Raw genomic sequence first — 22,637 nt, 5'->3', positions numbered from 1 at the left:
ATGTAGATTACTCATAAATATGTGTTGAATGAGTTAAATTTAGATGCCTCCAATGATAGTTGAAACCTAGAAATATTTATAGAGCGTACATCTGAGTATATAACAGCTCTGAATCTTGTTTATATCTTGAGGAAAAATAAGTTTTAATATGAGTAATGAGTCTATTACTCATCATCTCTCTTCTCAGGGAACTTCATTCAGTTAACAAACTTATTGAGTGCTTGTTAAAAGCCAGGCCTTTTGTTAGGGTGCTGAGAATAACAGACATGAAGTGAAATAAGGTTCCTAGTCTAGTCAGTAATATGTACATATAAGTAGAAAGCATCGAATACCACCCGGGAAGCCTTATAATATAGAGCCTTGGAACAAGGCTTTTGACAATGTAGAGAGAGCAAGTGTTTTTTTTGTAAGGGAGTCTGAGAGGCCTCTGGAGAGGAAGACACGTTTGTTCATTCATTCAGGAAATATCTAAGTGCCTACTACTTGTCAAGCACTATTCTAGATGCAGCTTGAATGAATATGACTTTGGAGATAAGCACATTTTAGGCAGGGAAATTGTGATCAAGAACATACCCTTTGAAATAACAGCAGAACTGGGTTTGAGTTCATACACTCACTAGCTAGATATTTGTCCTTGGGCAAGCTATGTAATTTTCACATGACTATTTTTATAAAATCCACAATACCCCCTACCTCACAGTATTGTCATGTGGATAAAGTGAGGTGTGGTATATTAAATGCTTATTTAGCACTGTGCCCTGCCCTTCTGAAATAGCTGAATAAATGCTAAATATACACACAAGGAATGGAGGGGGGTGATGATTGAGATCTAATGGAAAGAAGCTCAATGTGATTAATATAGAGTGTGTGTGTGTGTGTGTGTGTGTGTGTGTGTGTGTGTATGTATGTACACCCATGTTTTGGTAAGGGTGATGGCAGGGGAGACTGAGAGGTCTAGCTGAGGTTAAATTGCTGAACAACCTTGCATGTCATGCTAATAAGTATCTTTTTATTCCTGAATGTATGTGGGGGCCTTGGAGATTTATATTATATTTTCCAAACTGTGTGGTGGTATGCTGAGCTGTAGCATAGGAGTTAGGAGCATGGATTCTAGAGCTAAACTGCCTGGGTAGTATTCCCACCTTCCTCATTCCTAAATGCCTGACCTCAGGCAAATGCTAACCCGTACCTCAGTTTCTTTATTAGTAAACTGGACAGTAAACCTACCTATTTTATATGTTTGTTTTGTTTGCATGTATGCTCTTTGAGCCACTTTTGTTTTTAAAGCTATGGAACCCTTTGTCAGAGGAAATGTTATTGAAATTTAGACATACTATATAATAAAACCCTAATATGAAAATTGACCGAACCGCGGAATGACCGGTTGCTATGACACGCCCTGACCACCAGGGGGCAGACACTCAACGCAGGAGCTGCTCCCTGGTGGTCAGTGAGCTGCCACAGGGGAGTGCAGCTCAGCCAGAAGCTGGGCTCACAGCTGGTGAGTGCAGCGGCAGTGACGGGAGCAGCGAGCAGTGGCTGAGCGGTAAGGAGCAGCGAGCAGGCGAGTGGTAAGGAGTGAGGGATCCCAGACTGTGAGAGGGCACAGGCTTGGCTGAGGGACATCCTCCCCACCCCTGCCCCATCTCCAGTGCACAAATTTTGTGCACTGGGCCTCTAGTAAAACATAAGAGTTGTCTATGTGGTGGGTCCCTTTCATTTCTCTTCCCTTTTTCAAAGGCCTCTGAGCCACATCTATTCAACTCTGTGAAAACCACTGCCCTAAAACAAGTGATGTCTGAATGTCCTTCACTTAAGTATTTGTTGGATATTCAAGACTAAGAACTTTTACAAGTTGAGAACTTGGGAAATTAGCATTTGTATTAATCTAAATCAATATTTTGATACATAAATTTTATTAAACTGAATGTTAATTAAAATATGATTTTGTATTTTCTGAATAAAGGATTTTGCAAAAGAGCTACTGGATGTCAGAACTGGAAGATACCTTTTTAAAAAAATATATTTTATTGATTTTTTACAGAGAGGAAGGGAGAGGGAGAGAGAGCTAGAAACATCGATGAGAGAGAAACATCAATAAGCTGCCTCCTGCACACCCCCCACTGGGGATGTTCCGCAACCAAGGTACATGCCCTTGACCGGAATCGAACCTGGGACCCTTGAGTCCTCAGGCTGACGCTCTATCCACTGAGCCAAACCAGTTAGGGCTGGAAGATATCTTAGTGATCTCTACAGATGAGTATATTAGATGTTGGAGAGGGAAGTTTTTAAAGCTTTGCTAGAGCCAGTCCCCAAGTGCTCACATTTCAGACTTCTTAGCCCACTGCTGTCTCTCATTTCTTGCTCAAAGCTGCACAGCCAGTTCATTGTCAGAACCAGGGCAAGCAGATAGTTTGGACCTTTCTAGGATCCTTGCTTCTTATACCTTTTTCTGTTTTACAGTATATATTCTTTCAAAGGTTACTTGGTGAGTCTATGGATTGTTTTTTTACTCCTCTAGTTGGTTTAGAAGCTCTGATGAGGTATTCCAAGATTCCTTTCATTATATTGATAAGTTTTAATAGCTGTGACTAAGTACCACCTCTCAATAAATCTAGGGCATAGGTAAACTATGTAAAAAAAGTAAAGATGCTCTAAATAAAAGTGGGCATTTTATTATTTATTATAGATCCACCATAGCTGCAAATCTTACAGAAAGTTAAAGTTGTTTTCTTGTCTGTTAATGAACTTTATATTAAGGAAATAGCAGACACTTGAATGGGTGTCCATGCCAGGTTTGGCTTCAATTGATTGATTTTTCTCCTCCTTATAGGTCATATTTTCCTGATTCTTTGCATGCCTGGCAATTTTTATTGGCAGCCAGACATTGTATATTTTACCTTTTTGGTTATGGGTATTTTTATATTCATATAAATATTCTTGGAATTACTCAAAGCATTAATCTGAGGCAATTGTAGGCTTATCTCATTTGTTTTCTTTCTTTTTTTAAAATTTCTTTATTGATTAAGGTATCACATATTTGTCCTCATCCCCCCATCCCCATCCCACACCCCTCTCCACACATGCCCCCACACCCTTGTTGCCCTTAATCGCTGGTTAGGCTCATATGCTTGCACACAAGTCCTTTGGTTGATCTCTCCCCTTTACCCCCACCCTCCCCTACCCTCCCTCTGAGGCCCGACAGTCTGATCGATGCCTCCTTGTTTCTGGGTCTGTTCTTGTTCATCAGTCTATGTTGTTCATTATTTCCCCTAAATGAGTGAGATCATGTGCTATTAGAAATACACTTATAAGAACCGAAAATGAGACAAGCAATAATGGTTATGGTGACAGGCAAATGAATCAGTCAGTAGTGAGTTTCTTTCTGGGCCAACAGTTCTTTTGAGACCCAATTTCAGTGTCCAACAGTTCCTTATGTGTACATGTTTTCTTTCTTTAAAAATTAAAAAAAAATTCAATTACAGTTACTATTTAATATTATATTACTTTCAGGTGTATACCTAGTGGTTAGGCATTTTGATAACTTGTGAGGTGATCCCCCTGATAAATCTAGAACTCACCTGACACCATACACAGTTGTTACGGTATTATTGACCATATTTCCTAAGCTGTACTTTACATCCCGTGACTATTTGTAACTTCCAATTTGACTTAATCCCTCCACCTTTTTCACCCAACTCACCTCATTTGCCTTCTATCTCTCAGGTGATTACTATGCTTTGTTACCTGATGTCTTAAAAACTGTTATTTCATAAAGTTTGTCAGATAAGTTACTTTGAAAGAGTTTGATCCCTCTGGGTCTTGCTTTTAAGATTTGTTCGATGTGACTGTAGCAGTATTCAATCTAGGGCTAATTATTCCACATTACTAGGCTAATAACCTACTGTGTACTCTATCCAATGCAGTCGCAAACAAAATACCACCAAGTTATTTTGTGGATATACAAACTGATCCTGAAATTTATATGAAGAGGCAAAAGACCCAGGATAGCCAGCCAACACATTGTAGAAGGAAAAGATAAAAGAGATCTGACACTAACTGACTTTAAGACTTACTATAAAGCTGCAGGAACCAACACAGGATGGTATTGGTTGAAGAATAGACAAACAGATAAATGGAACAGAATAGAGAGCCCAGAAATAGAACCACATAAATGTAGTCAACTGATCTTTGTGAAAGAGCAAAGACATCACAATGGAGCAAAGATAGTCTTTTCAACAAATGGTACTGTAACAACTGGACATCTACATGCAAAAAACTGAATCTAGACACAGACCTTCCTTAAGTCCTTCACAAAAATTAACTCAAAATGGATCATGACCTAAATGTTAAACACAAAACTATATAACCCCTAGAAGATAACCTGGGGTATGGCAATGCCTTTTTAGATATAATACCACAGGTGCAACCCATGAAAGAAATAATGGATAAGCTGGACTTCATTAAAATTAAAAACTAATGCTCTGTCAAAGACAATATCAAGAGAATGAGAGGACAAGCCACACATTGGGAGAAAATATTTACAAAAGACATATTTAGTAAAGGACATTGTTATCCAAAATATACAAAGAACTCTTAAAACTCAACAATAAAACAAACAACCTGATTTAAAAATGGGCCAAAGACCTTAATAGACAACTCATCTAAATGGGTAGTTTCTTATTTTCTGGATTGCTTTTAATAACAGTATTTGAAAGCTTAAGAGTTTTGAGTCTTTGAAATCAAAGCCTATCATCGGTAAGATGAAGCTATTTTATTTATTTGTGCACATTGAAAGAAAATTCATTAGAAGAAATATTTTAATATCGCTATTCGCCCTTTCTCTACAATAGAAGTGTCAACCAAATTCATGATCTATAATGACAGATCGAAACACATGCGTGTGATTGGCGCCAGCAAGAGCTTTATATGTATCGCGCATGGGTGAGTCAACTTAGTCTTTTATAGATATAGAATAAACTTGCTTAATTAGACCTGCTTTCTGATTTAGCTAAACTTTTTCCAACCCAGTAAAGCACCCCATCTTCTCTTTTAGGTAATTGTCAGCAACACAGCAGTAAATATCAACATGAAGCAGATTTATTGTAGCACACGCAGGGAGTACAAAGGGTAAAATATTTAACTGTAGCAGTGTTTGACTATATTCTGTGCAGTGAGCAAACCTGAAGTCATTTTCAAGGTCCACCATTTCTTACTTCTTTTCAGTCAGGTCAAGTTTCTAAGCTTTCTAAATCTCCATTTTCCGGCTAATGAAAAGAAAATAGGATTCTACTGAGTCTCCTATCTACCTACTCCAGGACATCTGTGAGGATCAAATGAGATGAGGCACATGAAAACATTTCACAAACATTTGGTTAAACTGTGAAATGTTTGCACCTGGCTATAACGCAAGTTGGATTCCTGGGCTGAAGAAACTCCAAGGAGGCTAGTTGCTAGGGAGAGGAAACTGGATGTTGCTATGTGATGTCATTACCCGGTGCCCACAGTGATCGTTTCTGGGCTGTGCTGGGCTGTGCTGGGCTGTGCTGGGCTGTGCTCTGGACCATTGGGGTCTTGGCAGCTCCTGCATTCAGCATTTGCCCCCTGGTGGTCAGTGTACGTTATAGCTACCGGTTGGATGGATGGACACTTAGCCTTTTATATATATGTAGATTTTTGTTAATCCTCACTTGAAGACATTTTTTTTCCTATTGATTTTTAGAGTGGAAGGGAAGGAGATGGGGGGGGGGAGGGAGAGAGAGAGAGAGAGAGAGAGAGAGAGAGAGAGAGAGAGAGAGAGAGAGAAAGAAACATGGATGTGAGAGAGACACTTTGATTGGCTGTCTCCCGCACTTGCCCCAACCAAGGCCAGGGATGGAACCTGTGACCCTTTTGGTGTGCAGGCCAATGCTCTAACCAATTAGCAACACTGGCCAGAGCTATTTTATTTTTTATGATAAATGATAATACCCTCTATGTTGGTTTAGTATCTTTTAGTATACAAAAACACACACTTTTCTCATGTTTCTGTCATTTGATCCCTGAAACAACTTTTGAGAAGAGCAGGGCAGGTATTATCTCTTGACAGGGAGGGAGCTGGTGCATGAAAAGTTAGATGGTTCTGACTAGTTAAGGGATTCGAACCCAGGCCTTCTGATATTTAGTCTGGGGTTCTTTCCATAGACCCTCATGTCATTCCTGTGAGAAAGTCACCCCTGTGAGAAAGGCCAGGAAAATCAGTATTTTTTTTATTAAGGTATTATATGTGTACATATCTTACCATTGCCCCAAATGTCAAATTAGTTTATTATTTCATTTTATTTTTATTGTTGACACTATTACAGATGTCCGCCCCCCATTTCCCTCCTCTTTGTCCACCTCCCAAGATCTGTAACAGTCCAAGTGCCCATCAGTAGATAAGTGGATAAAAAAGCTGTACATTTATACAATACAATAATACTACATGGGAAACTAGTATTAATGAATGGTTGTTTTTGTTTTTAAACAACCAAAATCTCATAGAAAAGTTGGCAGTGCAATATAAAGAACTAAACACACACACACATACACACACACACACACACACACACACACACAAAACAGTTTTGAGTGAGCTGCTGATCTGATGCCCCATTACCCCTAAATACTTAAGTGGGCTTTTCCTGCAAACAAGGCCATCTATATATATACACTGAGTGGCCAGATTATTATGATCTCTGAACGCATAATAATCTGGCCACTCAGTGTATATCCTATATAATAAAAGGCTAATATGCAAATTGTCCCCTTGACCAGGAGTTCGACTAGTAGGTAGGCCGACCAACCGCCCATGTCCCCTCCCCCTGGCCAGGCTAGCCGGACCCCACCCGTGCACGAATTCATGCACCGGGCCTCTAAAAAAAAATAAAAATATATATATATATATATATATATATATATATATATACACACACACTGAGTGGCCAGATTATTATGCGTTCAGAGATCATAATAATCTGGTCCCTCAGTGTATATATACTAGTAAAAGGCTAATATGCAAAGTGTCCTCTCGGGAGTTCGACTGCTTGCTATGACGTGCGCTGACTACCAGGGTATGGCACGGAATGAAGGAAGGCCCTGGCCAGCAGCCAGCAGCCAGGGAAGGGAGGCCCTGGCCAGCAGCCGGAAGTCCCCAATTGGCCCTGATTGCCAGCCAGGCCTAGAGACCCTACTCGTGCACGAATTTCATGCACTAGGCCTCTAGTTGTTTTATAAAACCACAACAACACCGTCAAAATTGGGAAATTAGCACTAATTCATTGCTACATCTAATTATTCGACCCCATTCAAATTTTAGTAGTCCCAATAACATCTTTAATTGTAGCTAAAGGATCCCATTCAGAATCACACATTGCATTTACTTGTCATGTCTCTTTAGTTTCCTTCAGTCTGGAAAGGGATCTTTAATCTTTTCTTGATTTTCATAACCTTGACAATTTTGAAAATTACATGTCAGCTATTTTTTAGAAGATCCCTCAGTTTGAATTTGTCTGATACTTTCTCATGATTGAGTTCAGGTTAAGCCTTTTGGCAGGAATATCATGGGAATGTTGTGGGAGGTGAGAATGGCACCAGGTGTTAGTAAGACCGGTGGGGTCAGACTGGACCTGGGTTCAGAAATCTTGGTTACTTGAGTTCTGGCTAGGAAATAATTCAGAGCCAAGACTCGAACTATAAGAGAACATTTATTTGGAAAATCACAGAAGTAGAAGAAGAAATTAATCTTAGGAAACAAGTTATAGAGGTAAAGCAAGGGCCTTGGAGCTTGGCAGTGAGGAAGATAATAGTAACTCATCTGGGGGAGGGGGAGGAGCTAAGGAAAGGCAGGGCATCCTCCTGAGAGGAAGAGTGTGCTGGGTCCTCCCTCCTAAGGGTTTTAAGGGTGGAGATTTTAGGGGAGGTCCCAGGGGAAGATTTCTATAGAATATTCAGCAACTTTCCAGATGTGTCCTTTTAAGGTCAGACCTCCACTGATTGGTTAGTACCAGGGCAGTGATCAGCACCAGGGCAGGGGGTCATTTATTCAATGCAGTTGGTCCTGAGGTCAGTCTTGGTGTCACTGGTCTGGTTTTGCTGCTTTTCTGGGCCTGGAGCTGAATTACAACTGAGGCTTAGATGTTAGCTCTAGGGAGGAAAGATTGGGGATCCAAGTCACATGACCAGCGATATGCTGGAGGAGGAAAGGTCACACTGGGGATGAGGTCCGACCCTACAGTTGTCCTTCACTAGGCACCTGGGGCTTTACACCATGGTGACCTTCTGTACCTGGCCCATTGTCCTTATCTAACTGCCTACCACAGGAGTGCTGCTGTGTTTTTCTCATTGCACTCGAGCAGTTTGTCTAGCAGATTACTGATACTGATCACTTTGATGACTGGATTATGGTAGTTTTGCCAAACTTCTACATGGAAAGTTTACTTTTTTCCCTCTTGCTACTAGTATTTTGTGGGAAGGTACTTTGAAACTATGTTCCATTTCTCACTAAATTTTCAATGTATTCACCAATGTGGACTCATGGCTTACTATCTTATTTGGAGGTTAATAATTTGTTAATATCATTATTGATTTTGATACTCAAATTACCCCAGATTTGGCCAGTGGAAGCCTTTTCAAGTAGGTCTTTTTGACATGTCTCCATTATTCTTTGAGCACTTATTTGCTTTATGACACAATAACATGTTCCAAGCTAATCTTGTACTTTCTCTGTCCCAGCCCTGGAATCAGCTATTTCTTTAAGAAGCCCTGGTTCCCTTTAGAGGATAATTGTATTTAGAAGCCAAGGTCTGGATACTATATTCATTGGCGTTGGGTATTGTTGCTGCCAGGTCCTGTCAGTAAAGAGCCAAGAAATATGTGTGTGTTAACTTCAACTGTGAGAAAGCAGGCCCCCTCCCCCTTCTACTGTCTTGGGTTCCAGTCAGGCACACTGCCCCTTCATCCTCCACCCATGTGGATGGATGCTCTCCTCTTTGACCTTATTTTCCTAAGATCACAGTGCCTATTCTGGTGTTTTGACATGCCCCTGCCCTCCCCACTGCCCTGTGGATGCCCTATTCACCCAGTTTGGACTCTGATTTTATCATGCTAGAGAAGCCTCCACTGATCCCACATGGTCACCCTGCTTACCCCTGCCAGAGCTTCCACACCCCACAGTAGGGTGTCTTTGTACTTGAACACGCTCTTTACCCTCTTGGGCTGTGATACTCATGTCCCTCCATGGGCACTCTTATCCTTCCACTTGTGTTTCCACATCCCAGGTCTGGCTGCCCTGTGTGTGAATGCCCTTACCCTGCTCGAGTTCTGGCTCCCTGTGCCAGATGGCTTCCCCTGGGTGGTTGCCTTTCGCATTCACTGGGGTTTGACATTGAATTTCCAGGCCATCCCTCAGCCAGATAGACTCCACCCTGCTTGTGTTCTGACATCCCTTGTCAGATCACTCCTTTGTGGGAACATTTCCTCATCCTGCCCAGGCTCTGCACTCTACACTGGACATCTATCTTGCCCTGCCCAATTTAGAACTAAATTTTCAGTAGGAGCAGAGGAAAAGTTAGGAAATGGGAGGCTTTTAAATATATTTTTTTAAGGACAAACTTTTTGATAATTAAATAGATATGATCTTTGCGGATACTATTAATATGGTTGAAGAGTCTAGATTTTACACTGTAGGTCAGCCTGGTAGAGGATTTCTTAAAACTGTATGGAGTACTGCACATTGCTGAGGGGTGTGCAGGCTTTTTTTCTGCTCAGAATGCAGCTAAACTTTTTCCCGTGGACTTTACACATTGTGGCATAAGGATCTTTCATAGGGATATATGGGAAGGTAAAACTTTGTAACTCCTCTCACAGCAGTTTCTGTGTATCTTTATTAATCTGATCCTGAGAGCATTATTAGAAATGAAAAGCGAAGTGTAAAATCTTGAAACAACTTGTTTGTATAATTACACAACTAAGTTAATCATTTTCTAACAAGTTTCAACAGTGACTGCATTCTTCTATGGAGGTGTTAACTTGTTATGGGTTAGAAAGCACTCTTTGATACAGCATTTTCAGCCTGGAAAAGGGCTTTAATTTCAGAGTCCACTGAAACAAATGGAGACTTGTTGGAAATATTAACACTACCTTTTTGCTTGTTTGTCTAGCTTAAAGGAATCAATGTTTATTAGGTGATGTTTGCTAGCATGTTCTGAAGTATATACAGTTTCTTTTGACTGTTGTCAACTTTAAGACAGTTCAATTGATGTGGATTTTGAAATATTATACCTTAGCCCCCTCAGCATATAAGTTTGTAATTAAAGAAACAGTGTGCTGAAGTCAAATCATTACTCTAGTCTATAGAGAATAGGTTGTTATTTTGCTTGAAGAATACTAGCTGATTTGAAGATTTGACTGCTGTGAAATGAGTCAGGGGTTCTAACACTGTGTTTTAGTTTGTAGCTCTAAGTAACACTTAAAGGGGATGAGGGCCTAGCACTATGACATGGTTACCATATGCAGCAAAGATTCATTTTGTGAATAGTGTTATATTTTTCTCCTAATCTCATAATATGTTGTTATTGAAGAAAAGTAGATCCTAATTGAAAGTTGATGATCCAGCAGAATGATCAATAGTATGATGCTCTAAAAAATAAAAAACAAACCACACCAAACAAAACCCAAACCATTAAGCTTTCCTGCTGCCTGAATATTGTCAAAGCCTTTGTCTGTCCCTTGACTTCAAGCTGAGTGAGTGTACTTAATCATTCTGAGAACACGGCCCTGAGCACTGAGCATGGTCCTTCCAGTGAATCACGGAGAATTGTACAGAAGAGAGGTATTGAATAGAAACTCTCTTGGCTTACTTTCAGACTTCATTCTCCCAGAAGTAAGAACTGAGCAGACCTCCCTTCTTTCAAGCACATTTTAGCTGTTTGTGTGTCATTTTTCCATATTTACTGGCTGAGGCTGTTGTCAGCAGTTGTGACTTATTCATACCTTTGACGCCAAAGGAAAACATCTTTAAAGACTAACAATGGTGTGTATTCAGCAAATTACCTCCTGTCAGAGAGAGAGAAGCAGTTATGGGAGCTGAAAACTACATGTGAGATGTTGGAGGAAAACTCATTCATCTTTTATTGTGCCTGGTGTGGAACTGGGTTTATAAGGCAGTCAGTGCCCTCAAGGAACTGCCAGTCGAGTGGGAGGACAGATACTTAGTCAGAGGTACACTGGTGGTTTTCCACCTAGGCTGAACATTGGAATAAGCTGGGAGCTTTAACCAACACTGATGCTGGGAGATTCTTATTTAATTGTTCTAGGGTATAGCCTGGCCATCAGGACTTTAAAAGCTACCCAGGTAGTTGTAATTGTGTCAGGGTTGACTGTGGTAAGAGTGCGGAAGCATAGGGTGCCCTGGGAGTGTAAAGGAGGGACACTTAACCCAATCTGGGCCTGAGTGAGGGGGATTGAGAAGGCTCCCCAGAGAGGAGGGAACGCATGAAGTGTTCTGGGAAAACTTGGGTCCATATTGGAAAATTGGCTCTGAGTATTGCATTCTCAGCATCATTACATGTACTAAATTAGCAGTGAGTGTTAATAGACAGAAATAGGATTTTCAGTTTCTTTAGTCAAGTAGTTAAAAATATTGAGCATCTTGAAGAGTAATGGAAGATAGAAGCAGTCCCAGAGATTCTCTGGAAATTGTTATATCTTAATTGTTTACAGGCTTAATGAAAATATTAAGTAAGAGTTGCTTAGCCATTTGCATTTAGAAGACACACTTTTAAATTTATTTTGATTTGCAGAGAAACAGAAAATGCTTCCATCTGCACTGGCTTCACTGGCCCTTAAAATAACTTAAGTATATTTGTTGGTATGTTATATAACTTGTCACAACATTAGTCACCACTTCTTCCATAAGGCAACATGTAAATGATCATGGATGAACATGACTATAACTTATAGTCTAATTTGTTTTTAGTGTTTTAATCAGCTTTTTGCTTTTCTTTTTCTGTTTTAAAAGAGACTGTCATAATCTTTGGCTCCATGTAACAGAACTCTGGCAACTATTTGAACTGAGTAAAAAACTTAATGTAGTCTTGTTATTACTCATTAGAGTGAGGCAGTAACTATGGATAGCAATAGAAGAGGAGTAAGCTTCATTGCTTCTACAATGCCTTTGAAATCTTTTATTGCAAATCTTTTATTGAAATAATTGATTATTGAAGTATACCCTATGTTTATTTTATGTCATTTGTACTAAGTTATTTGGGAGAATAATTCCATTTAACTAGATCAGTAGTTCTGAAAGTGTGATCACTAGTCCAGCAGCATAAGTATTACCTAGGTATTCATTAGACATGCTAATTCTCGGGTCCTACTCCAGAAATTCTGGAGGTGGGGCTGGAAATCTATTTTAACATGTTAAAATTTGAGGATCACAGGTGTGTATAATCATTCTGCTCATATATTGAAATATTTTAGACCCCAGGAAGGCTAGTTTGTACTTTCTTTATTCATTCTGAATGCTTATTTGATTATGGCTATGTGCCACTCACTGTTCAGAGAAGCACACTAGCAGGTATGATAGACAAAGTCCTTGCTTTTCTGCATTTTGCCTTTAGAGGAGGGTGACTGACAATTAACAAGATTGTGATAGTTATGATGTGGAGAATTAAAATTATGTGGTAGAGAGTGTGTTGAGGAAGGCCTTTCTGAGGAGGCCAAGTATAAGCCAAGTTTTGAATGACAGGAAGGGCCACCTATATGAAGGTCAATACAAAGGGCTGTAAGATAGGAATGAGTCTGGTGTGTCTCAGGAGTAGAGAGGAGGCCAGTGTGGCTAGAATGCAGGGAGAAGGGGAGAGAGGTATGAAATGAAGTTGGAGAGATAGGTGAGATAGTCAAAGACCACATCATGTAGGACCTTATGAGGACTTTTCCCCCCTCAATTTCTTTTAAAATTGTAGTAAAATATGTATAAGATTTTTAATCTTAACCACTTTTCAGTGTATAGTTCAGTGGTATTAAATATATTCATATTGTTGTATAACCATCACCACCATCTATTTCTAGAACTAAGACTTTGATTTTGAGTGGTATGGAAGCTTTTGGGAGGTTTTGAGCAGAGGAATGACATAACCTGACCTTTGGAATAAAAGAATTTCTGGCCACTAAGTTGAAATCTGACCATACTAGTAGAAGGGCAAAGGAGGAAGCAGCGAGATCAGTCAGGAGATTACTGCAGTAATAGAGGTGAAGTGATGGTGATCTTTCCAAGTTAGTGGGGTTGGGGATGCTTTCTGGATATATTTTGATGATCAAGTCATCAGAATTTGCTGATTGGTTGATTGTGGCATGGACATAAGTGGCATATAAAACAAAGAGGAGTCTAAGGATGACACAAGTTTTTTGGACTGAATAACTGGTGGATTTCAGAAGATGCAAGTTTGAGGAAGAAAAGCACCCTTTGTTAAATTAGAAATGCTTCATGGATATTCAGGTGGTGGTGTTGAGTAGCAGTTGGATAAGGGATCTGGAGTCAAGGAAGAAGCAAGATTTAAATAATTAAAGCCCTGAGACTGAATGAGATCATCTAAGTAATGAGTGTAGATAGAAAGAGGTCCAGGACTAAGGTCCAGGGTAGGAGAGCTTGCTTCAGAAGGAGTTAGCAAAGAGCAGCCAGTAAGGTAAGAAGAGTACTAATAGAGAGTGATCTTGATAGGCAAGTGAAGAAAGTGTTTCAAGAAGGAGGGCAAGTCAATCAACTGTGTCAAATGCTGCTGAAAGGTTGAGTGAGACAAGCACTGAGAATTGACCATTTGAGCAATGTGGAGGTCATTGGTGATCATGACAAGTTGTTTCAGTGGTGTGGTGGGTTCAGAGTATGTTAAAGAGAGAAAGAAGAAGCAGCAGAGACCATGAGTATACTAGTACACGGTATTCTTCATTTAGAGACAGCAGGTTTGCACAGTCACCGCAACTTAGTGGCACAGGTTAATGTGTTGGAGCTCCAGTGTTTAAAAAACTTGGTATGCCCTAACTGGTTTGGCTCAGTGGACAGAGCATCAGCCTGCGGACTCAAGGGTCCCAAGTTCGATTCCGGTCAAGGGCATGTACCTTGGTTGCGGGCACATCCCCAGTGGGGAGTGTACAGGATGCAGCTGATTGATGTTTCTCTCTCATCAATGTTTCTAGCTCTCTATCCCTCTCCCTTCCTCTCTGTAAAAAATCAATAAAATATATTTAAAAAATAAAAAATAAATAAAAAACTTGGTATGTAACATCTTTCCATGCTCATGCTTGTTATTTAGTTTTTTAAATGGGGAAAACAAAAAATGGAAATTTAGGTAAAATATGTACGAAGGCTCTGAAGAAGCTTTATGGAGTCATAGGGTACTGCAGAACACATCTTGAAAACCATTATCTTAATCTAGAGGAATGAAATTCTGAGATGGAATCTAGCCAGTTACAAACTAAACTTAAGAAAGATTTATTTAGGTTTTAGAAGGAATCTTGTTGGTGTTCTTCAGATGACTTTAGAACATTCCTTTCTTTCATCAAACATTGTTCTTTGAGCTCATTTGAATGAAAAGGATCTTTTCATCTGGTATTTTCCACAAATGTTTGGTGGCCAAAAGATACTGACTTTGTAGGTCTTTCTGTACCCTCTATCAGGGAAAAAAGAGCACAAAAATTTTTTTAAAGGAGCTTAAAACTTAAGTTCACCTTGTTTTATTTCATATTTTTAAGTAAGATAATCTGATTTAGTGTATAATTTTTAAGTTATATTTGACAATATATATTTAAATTGAATTTTAGAGCAGCCAACTCTTTGCAGCTGTAGTTGCTTATTTAAAGCAAAAGCCCAAGTTTCTATTCAATGAAGAAATGATGATCCTTCACGAGAGAAAGAACTAGATTCCTGATTGGCAAAACACATTTTTCTTTCTACTGCTAAGGAACTTTAGGGAGTATTACCATATTTTACTAGTATTGAATTTAAGATGCTATTATTATAGTTATTATATGTATTATCAATAAAGAAAAAATGCTGCCATGTAGAATTGTAAGAGGCAATAGATTGTAAGATATGAGAAAATGTAGGGGGAAAGTTCTTAGAATCAATGAAACAGAATTTGAGTGCCAGAAGGTGTGAATTCTGGTTCTGGCTACATTTCTAAGTAGCTGTGGGACCACCTACAAGTCACTTAGGAACTCTGCCTCAGGTTCCTCACCTGTGTGGTGTTGATAATGCCTGATGCACCTACCTCCTGGGATTATAATAAGAATGAAATGTGATAAATGAGAGTTATTTTGAAAACTGTAATCTATTAGGTAAATCCAAAGTTTTTATTTGATTGAAATTAAACCTTAGATCTGATTAGGCAACTCAGAAAATTTCTTCTCTGAGCTTTGTTGTCAGGTTTAAAATATAATTCAGTTATAGACATTTGAAAGTATAACATTTTCTTCACTGACTGATTTTCATTCAATCTGGAAATAATATCTTTTTATTGTAGTTTTAGAATCAAAGAGAAAGAGAAAATGCAAAGAAATATAACCCCGATGTTCTCATCCCTCTGAATTAACTGTTAACATTCTGTTAGTGCTGTGATCTTTAAAAAACTTATTATGAAATATTTATGACATAAAAAGGTAAAAGGATATAATAATGAACATTCATATACTTGCAGTTTTTCTACAGGTGAAGCCCCCTATGTGGGAACAGTCTTACATTTAGATTAGGATCCTGTCTCATAACAGCCTAGTGAGACAGAATACTGTTTTGCTTGTTTCAGTCTTAAAAATCTATAAATAAGCAAGTTAACTTCATCCTATGAATGTTTTATCCTGGAATATGAGGGAGAAGGCTACTTTCTGCTAGTGTTGCTTTGCTTTGAGTTTCCTCAGAATTCTATCTGTGGCTTTGGAGATCTAGCTGGGTAAACTGGAGATGTGACATCTGTAAAATTGTAATAATGTTTAGTCTATTATTGGCCAGACATTGTACCCAGACAATGTGTGTGTGTGTTTAAATTTCACAATAATTTTTCTGGTTAGGTGTTCTCATTTTATAGATTAGGTAGTCGTGGTTCAGAGAAGTTGAGTAACTTGTCCAAAGTTCCACAGCCATTAAGTTGTGGAGCTAATGATTTTATCAAGGTGTACTTTATACCTCAGCCTTCATGTTCTATAACCATGTTGCCTCCATCCTTGTTAGTAATCATGATTTGTTTCTTTCGTAGGCAAAACCCAGAGACCACATTTGAAGTGTATGTTGAAGTGGCCTATCCTAGGTCAGGTGGCACTCTTTCAGGTATTTGCATGTTTAATTATCATATGGCATGTTTGTTTATTGTATGAGATAGCCATGCATATGGGATATGGGAATATTCTAAACTGTTACTTATTTTTAAGTATGTTTAAGTGTCTTTCTTTGTTATTTGTGCCCACATCATCATAAGCATGATGACATTGATTTAATTTAGTAAATTTTATGTTGGTTGGTAAAAGAAAGTTGGAAATTATTTGAAGGAAATACCTCCTGTGGCTTTAGCTTTTGAACTAATTTGGACATGTATTCTATGACAGGGTCTTAGACACCTTGTGCAGGCTGAATAGAATACTTCTTGAGCTAAAATCCTTCTCGGTTAATGAGAAAAAAAATAACCTTTTGATCCAGTGTTCTTTTTCTTGGTGCCTGATAGAGTGATGCATTTGCCAAAGATATGTTAGGCAGCAACTCTTGGCCCACATATACTAACAGTTGCATATATTATTTGGTGTTTAGGGAGAGTGAATTTTCTTGGATTAGAAACTTGGAGTAATCAGGATTTCAGTGGTAGTTATACCCTTAATTGGCTATACAACCTTGGTCATATTTTTTTTTCTATTTCATTATTTAATTAGATTGTAATACTCATAAAAATAGCTTTTATTGAGTTTGTCTTGTCCTACATACTTGACATAGTCAGTCCTTACAATTCAGCCCTTAAAGATAGCTGGGTGGCATCTCCATTACAACTATGAGAAAAGGGAATCTCAGAGAGATCAAATAAATTACCAAGGTCATATAGCTACTGTGTGGTTCAAGTCCTTGTCACTTTGCTGCATTGCCTTCATGAGGACAGTGACCATGATATACACAACTCTATGTCATCTGCAGGGCTTTGCATAACATCACCAATGTTTGTTAAAATGAATGAATTTCTCCTAACAGCAAAAGTCAGATTAATCATGTGTGCTCCACTTTCTGGCTTATCTAACGAAAGCTGTAAAACATGTTAGAAATATATGGTTGTTGTAGAAGTAGAATATTAACATCCGTAAGTTATGCCTCTTAATGTGCAAACTATTGGATTGGGAAGGGTTACTCAGTGTGTATGTGAGCAGCATTTTATGGGCTAATGTTACAGAGTAACCATTTGATGATGGCTGTGATTTGACAGATACATTTAAGGACAAACATTTTTCTTATTTCTCTATTTGCTAATGTTTCCCCTTTCAATTGCCCCCCAAAGTTAAACTGAAATTTTTTGGGGGATATGAATAAAATTTGAAAAGTGAAAATAAGATGAAAGAATGAACAAAAAGAAAAGTGTGTATCTTACCCTTTCATCCCAGACATCTGATTCTTCTTCCCTTCCTGCAGATAAGTCTTTTCTTATTTAACTCTTTAGTATAGTTTTAAAACCTTTTTATTTTGAAAATATTTAAAAAGATAAACGTTACAAGGATAGCCAAGTGTATATGCCCTTTCCTTAGATTCAGCAAGTGTTACTTTTTGGCCATATTTTCTTCATTCTATATGCATATGCATATTATTTTTGCTGAGCCACTTAAGAAGTTGCAGACATTGTGACCTTTCACCCCTAAATTCTTCAGAATATATCTCCCAAGAATAAGGACATTTTCTTTCATAATTCTAGTATAGTTATTGAGATAAGAAAATTTAACATTGATATAATGTCAGTTGTTCATATTTAAATTTGATCATTTGTCCCAAAAGTGTCCTTTATAGCATTTCCCCCTCTGATCTAGAATCTAATTCAGGATCATGCACTCTGTTTAATTTCACATCTACTTAGTTTCAGCATGTAATAATTTTATGGCTTTTCTTTACCTTTTATGACATTTTTTTAAGGAATTAGCTTTTTTTAAAAAAAAGTCCATGGGTTGGATCTGATTGTATCCCAATGATTAGATTCAGATTATGGATTTTGGGCAAGTATCTAGAACATGATATTGTGTATCATATCAGTAGGCACATGGTGTCAGTCCCATTATTTGTGGAAAAACACATAAAACTTGCATGTACAATTTCACAAATAATTATAAAGTGAGTACCCATGTTACTGCTGTCCAGGTTAACAAATATAATGTTGCTTGGTTCTAAGGAAATTCTGTTCCTGGCAAGAGCGATCCCTGCCCTGGCCCGATGCTTTAGAGGGCCCTGCTTTGTCCCTCTTCCATGGGGCAAGGAGTCTGTGGGGCCTATGGGATATGCCCACTTGGAGCCTGAACCCTTCCATTCTAGACCTTTGAGTACCTAGGACCTCAGAATTTTGTGCCCAAATGGCCCAGAGGCTGCATGAGTCTCTTCCTGAGGTCTGTCTTTCTGAGGGTAGTCTGAGCTGCAGGTGTATACACTCCTAGGCCCAAGTGATGGCTTAAGAGTTGCCATTTGTGGGTAGTAGTGTATGGGATGGAACTTGGACTTGTGAATGAAGGTGACTGGGTGCTGTGTGCGAGGTTGTTGGCAGTATGGGATAGAGAAGAGGGCTATGGGCAGTGGGCCGGTGGCCAATTTTCCCTGCACCATCAGGTTTCCACTTGAACTTTAAGGAATCCAAAAATTCTCAGTATGAATTTAGTCTTCTAGGCAGATAAAGGCATATTTGTTGTGATAGGAAGATAGAACATATATTTTTTTGTTGTTAATCCTCACCCAAGGATATTTTTTCCATTGATTTTTTTTTTAGAGAGAGTGGAAGGGAGGCAGGAAGACAGAGAGAGAACCATCGATGTGAAATAGACACATTGATTGGTTGTCTCCTGCAAGCCCTTCTACTAGGGCCGGGGATCGAGCCTACATCCGAGGTGAGGTATGAACCCTTGACCGAAATCCAACCTGAGACCCTTCGGTCTGAGGGGGGATGCTCTAACCTGCCAGGGCACTGTGATTATTTTTATGTGTGAATCCTGGTGCCTGTAAACATACTTCCATAGGATAGAAACCCTACTACATGATTGGATCATGCTAAACAGTTTTTTTTAGAATTGATTGTGTTCATCTACACTCCCTTCAGCATTTGGCATCAGTCCTTGGTACAATTAGACCTTTTTTTTTTTTTTTTGCCAACCTGGTGGTTGTGTAGTAGTATATCATTGTTTTTATTTGCATTTTCTTGATGATTGATGAGATTGAGCACTTTTCATATGCTTATTGGCATCTTATTCAGCTTCTTTTTAAAAGTGCCTGTTCAAGTCTCTTGCTTTTTTAAAAAAATTGAGTTTTCTACCTTTTCCTTATTGATTTATAAGAAATTACAGTATATATTATGGATATTAATTATCTGCTTGTATGTGTTACAAATATCTTCTCCCACTCTATGGTTTGTCTTTCACTCTCTTTATGGTACCTTTGATCAAAACTTAATGATTTTAATATAGTACAATCTATATATATAAAAGCCTAAGCGACCTTTATGACCGGACAACTAGCCATTAGCTATGATGCACACTGACCACCAGGGGACAGATGCTCAACACAGGAGCTGCCCCTTGGTGGTTAGTGTGCTCCCACAGCCAACCTCCCGTGGTCCAACCTCCCACAGTCCCTCCCCCTCCTCCCCAGCCCCCCCAGGCCCAGCCAGCTGGCTGATCAGCCCTGATCGCCGGCCAGGCAGAGGGACGCCACCCATGCACGAATTTGTGCACCGGGCCTTTCGTTTATTAATATTTTCCTACCCTATAGATATGAAGATATTGTCCTATAAGAAATGTATAGTTTTGCTATTTGCATTTAGGTCTTTAACAAGGACTTTAGTTTTCTATTAGATGATAAATATTCAAAAAAGTTAAACTCTAAATTTGATTCCTTATTCATGACTTTTTAAAATTGGAAAACTAAATAAAGCTGAATTACTAAGATATGCTACTCTACTTAAATCATATTTTTATAAAATGATCACATATTTCTGAATTGTACCTAAAGTATTACCTCTCAATAAAAAGATGACACGTGAGAAAGGCCAATGAGAAATATTACTAGAATTTAAAGAGAGTATTTTTCCCTCACCGATAACTTTTAATGTTTGTAATACTGAAGACATGTGTTGTAAACTCTCATGTGTTCTGTGCTGTGAAGGGCATTCCATGAAATCCATGGGAGGGACATGTGATCTGTAACTTTTGCTTAGACATTGCACCAAGATTTATGATACTGAATGGGATACCTTCCAAACACTGTGAAAGTAAAGTTTAGGTACACAAATTGAACTCATGGTGCTGCTTAGTTTCTTTGGGAATTTGTAAGATTTCCTAGTTGCTATTACCAGTGAACAAGCTGTCACTTAATATTTGATTGTAGGTAATCTTTTACCTACTTCTACAACCTTCTTATTTGTTTTTAATAAAACTCATCATACTTACCTTTTCCTGCTATTATTCAATGCGTTATTTTTGCCATTTTGAATGATTGCAAAGAAATCTGCCTTAAAATTAGTCTTTGTTTCTTGGACTTGCATCTCTGATCTCTGCCAAAGTATCTGAGCAAATTTAGGTATAAACCTTACCCTATACAATACTAGTGTCTGGGCATAATCTTCTCTTTGAAGTTTGTTTGCATCCCCCAGAGGGATTAATTCCCTGCTGTGAGAAGGTGGGTTAGAAAGCACTGAAACTACTTTATGGGTCTTTAATTGGGGGATTTAGTATACATTTTGTTCTATAAACTTCTGTGGGAGTTTCATTCTTACAAATTTTTCTTAAACCGTGGTATGTTGTATTCTCATTGTAAATAAAAAATTTTCTCAGGCTATTTGAGTATATCTGGTTTTTTTTTCTATTACCTTTAAATTTTTAGTAGTTTGTTTTCTGATTAGATTTTGAATATGTATAAACTTTAAAAATTTTAGAAAAATTATTAAGAGAAAATATCACAGTAACAATTACTATTAATATTTGGCTGTATTTATCTCCTTATAGTCTTTTATGCGTGTATGTAAATAAAATATATAAACTTCCCCCCCAAAGTCCTGCTATATGTATGTGTTTTTCTTGCTCCTTCCCCAGGTTAATTATTATTTTCCCTAAAATTATTAATATAGCTTTGTAAAAGCCATTTCAGTTGCTATAAATTTTACAGCATGTTTATGAGCTGTATTTACTTATAATTGGATCTTTAGAGTGTTTCCACAATTCTCCTGTTGTAGACAAGCCAATGAACATCTTTGTGTATGATGCTTGCTATTTAGGTATGTGATTTTAATGCTTTCAAAAGAAGTTGGATCATTTTGAGTAGATCTTTGATCTACTTTGTTCTTAATTTTTTATTTATTTTTTTGCCACATTCCATTTTGTATACTCTAATTTGTGTATTTGTTCAAGAGCCCATCTTTACATAGGGATCCCAGAAAAACAGTAAAACCATCTCAAGTTGTGAAATTTCCCAAAGCTGAGTTCAGTAGTCTGACTGAAGGTCTCAGAAGAGGGTGCTCTTGCAAGAGGGATGAACCTGCCCAGTTCCATGATCAGATGGTACTGGCCATGCTGAAACTCAGTGCATTTCAAACACAAGTATCTCATTACAGCTGGCATCTCTGAGCCTGCTGTGGGCACTGTTCTTGGCCAGCACTTAGCACTGGAAGAGTGGCAGCATCAGGTTCTCAAGGCTGTTTGGCAAACCAGCTTCCTCTCTGTCAGCTCCCATCCCAGCATTTTTAATGCACTAGTCCAATAGCCACTTTATAAAAAGTTCATAGTCAAGTTGAGAAACTGTTGTGAGACTCTGTGAGAGGACTGCTCTTGACATGGTGCTGTGGTTAGCTTTGATTTCCAGCACGCATGGTGTTAAGCAGTAACCTTAAAACTAAACAAAACACTTGGCTTTAAAATCTCTCTTAAATATCTGTTCACATTTCTGTATTGGCAGTATCATGAAGATAACTGAGTTTTGGCCAACTTATGATATTGAGAGCCAGATTTATTATTCTGAACCTTAGCTTTCACTTTACAGGACTAATTCTAGGAGCTTTGCCTGAATCTGTGATCACCATTCAACATTATTAGATATTTTTAAAAAAAATTGACTTTAATAAAAAACATTTTATGCTGTCTCTTTAGAAGTGGAGTGGATGGGGGAAAAGTCCTTTTGAGAGTTGTTTTACTTCAGATTAAAATATTCTTAGAGGTAGTAACTGAATTTATAGTCTTATTTCTTTTCAATAGTAATATAATAAATCACAGCAAACTTTTCTTCCCGTTCCTAAAGTATGAAATTTAGGGGTCATCTGGATATAAATTACAATATAAGAGAGTCTCAAAAGTTTTGGTAATTCATGACAGTGTGGTTCTTGCTCTGTTTGGGGTTCAGTGTTAGGCTGCTGGCCCTCTTGGTG

At 38.4% G+C, this 22,637-nt stretch overlaps 1 protein-coding gene across 4 annotated transcripts in view; it reads left to right on the top strand.

The window, feature by feature from the left end:
* The window catches only part of DENND1A (DENN domain containing 1A), a 463,104-nt gene that overhangs the window by 22,815 nt on the left and 417,652 nt on the right, over positions 1–22,637 (top strand). For 3 of the 4 annotated variants that reach the window (XM_054726915.1, XM_054726917.1, XM_054726916.1), the window contains exon 2: positions 16,263–16,333. In XM_054726915.1, the coding sequence (XP_054582890.1) occupies positions 16,263–16,333 (71 nt within the window). Of the gene's footprint in view, positions 1–16,242; positions 16,334–22,637 lie in introns of those variants that run through there. The other variant, XM_008155330.3, reaches the window with a different exon arrangement.

The sequence above is a fragment of the Eptesicus fuscus genome, chromosome 15 (genome assembly GCF_027574615.1).
Source record: "Eptesicus fuscus isolate TK198812 chromosome 15, DD_ASM_mEF_20220401, whole genome shotgun sequence".
Taxonomy (NCBI): domain Eukaryota; kingdom Metazoa; phylum Chordata; class Mammalia; order Chiroptera; family Vespertilionidae; genus Eptesicus; species Eptesicus fuscus.
The sequence above is the reverse complement of the archived record's forward strand: the minus strand, read 5'-3'. Positions and strand labels throughout refer to the sequence as shown.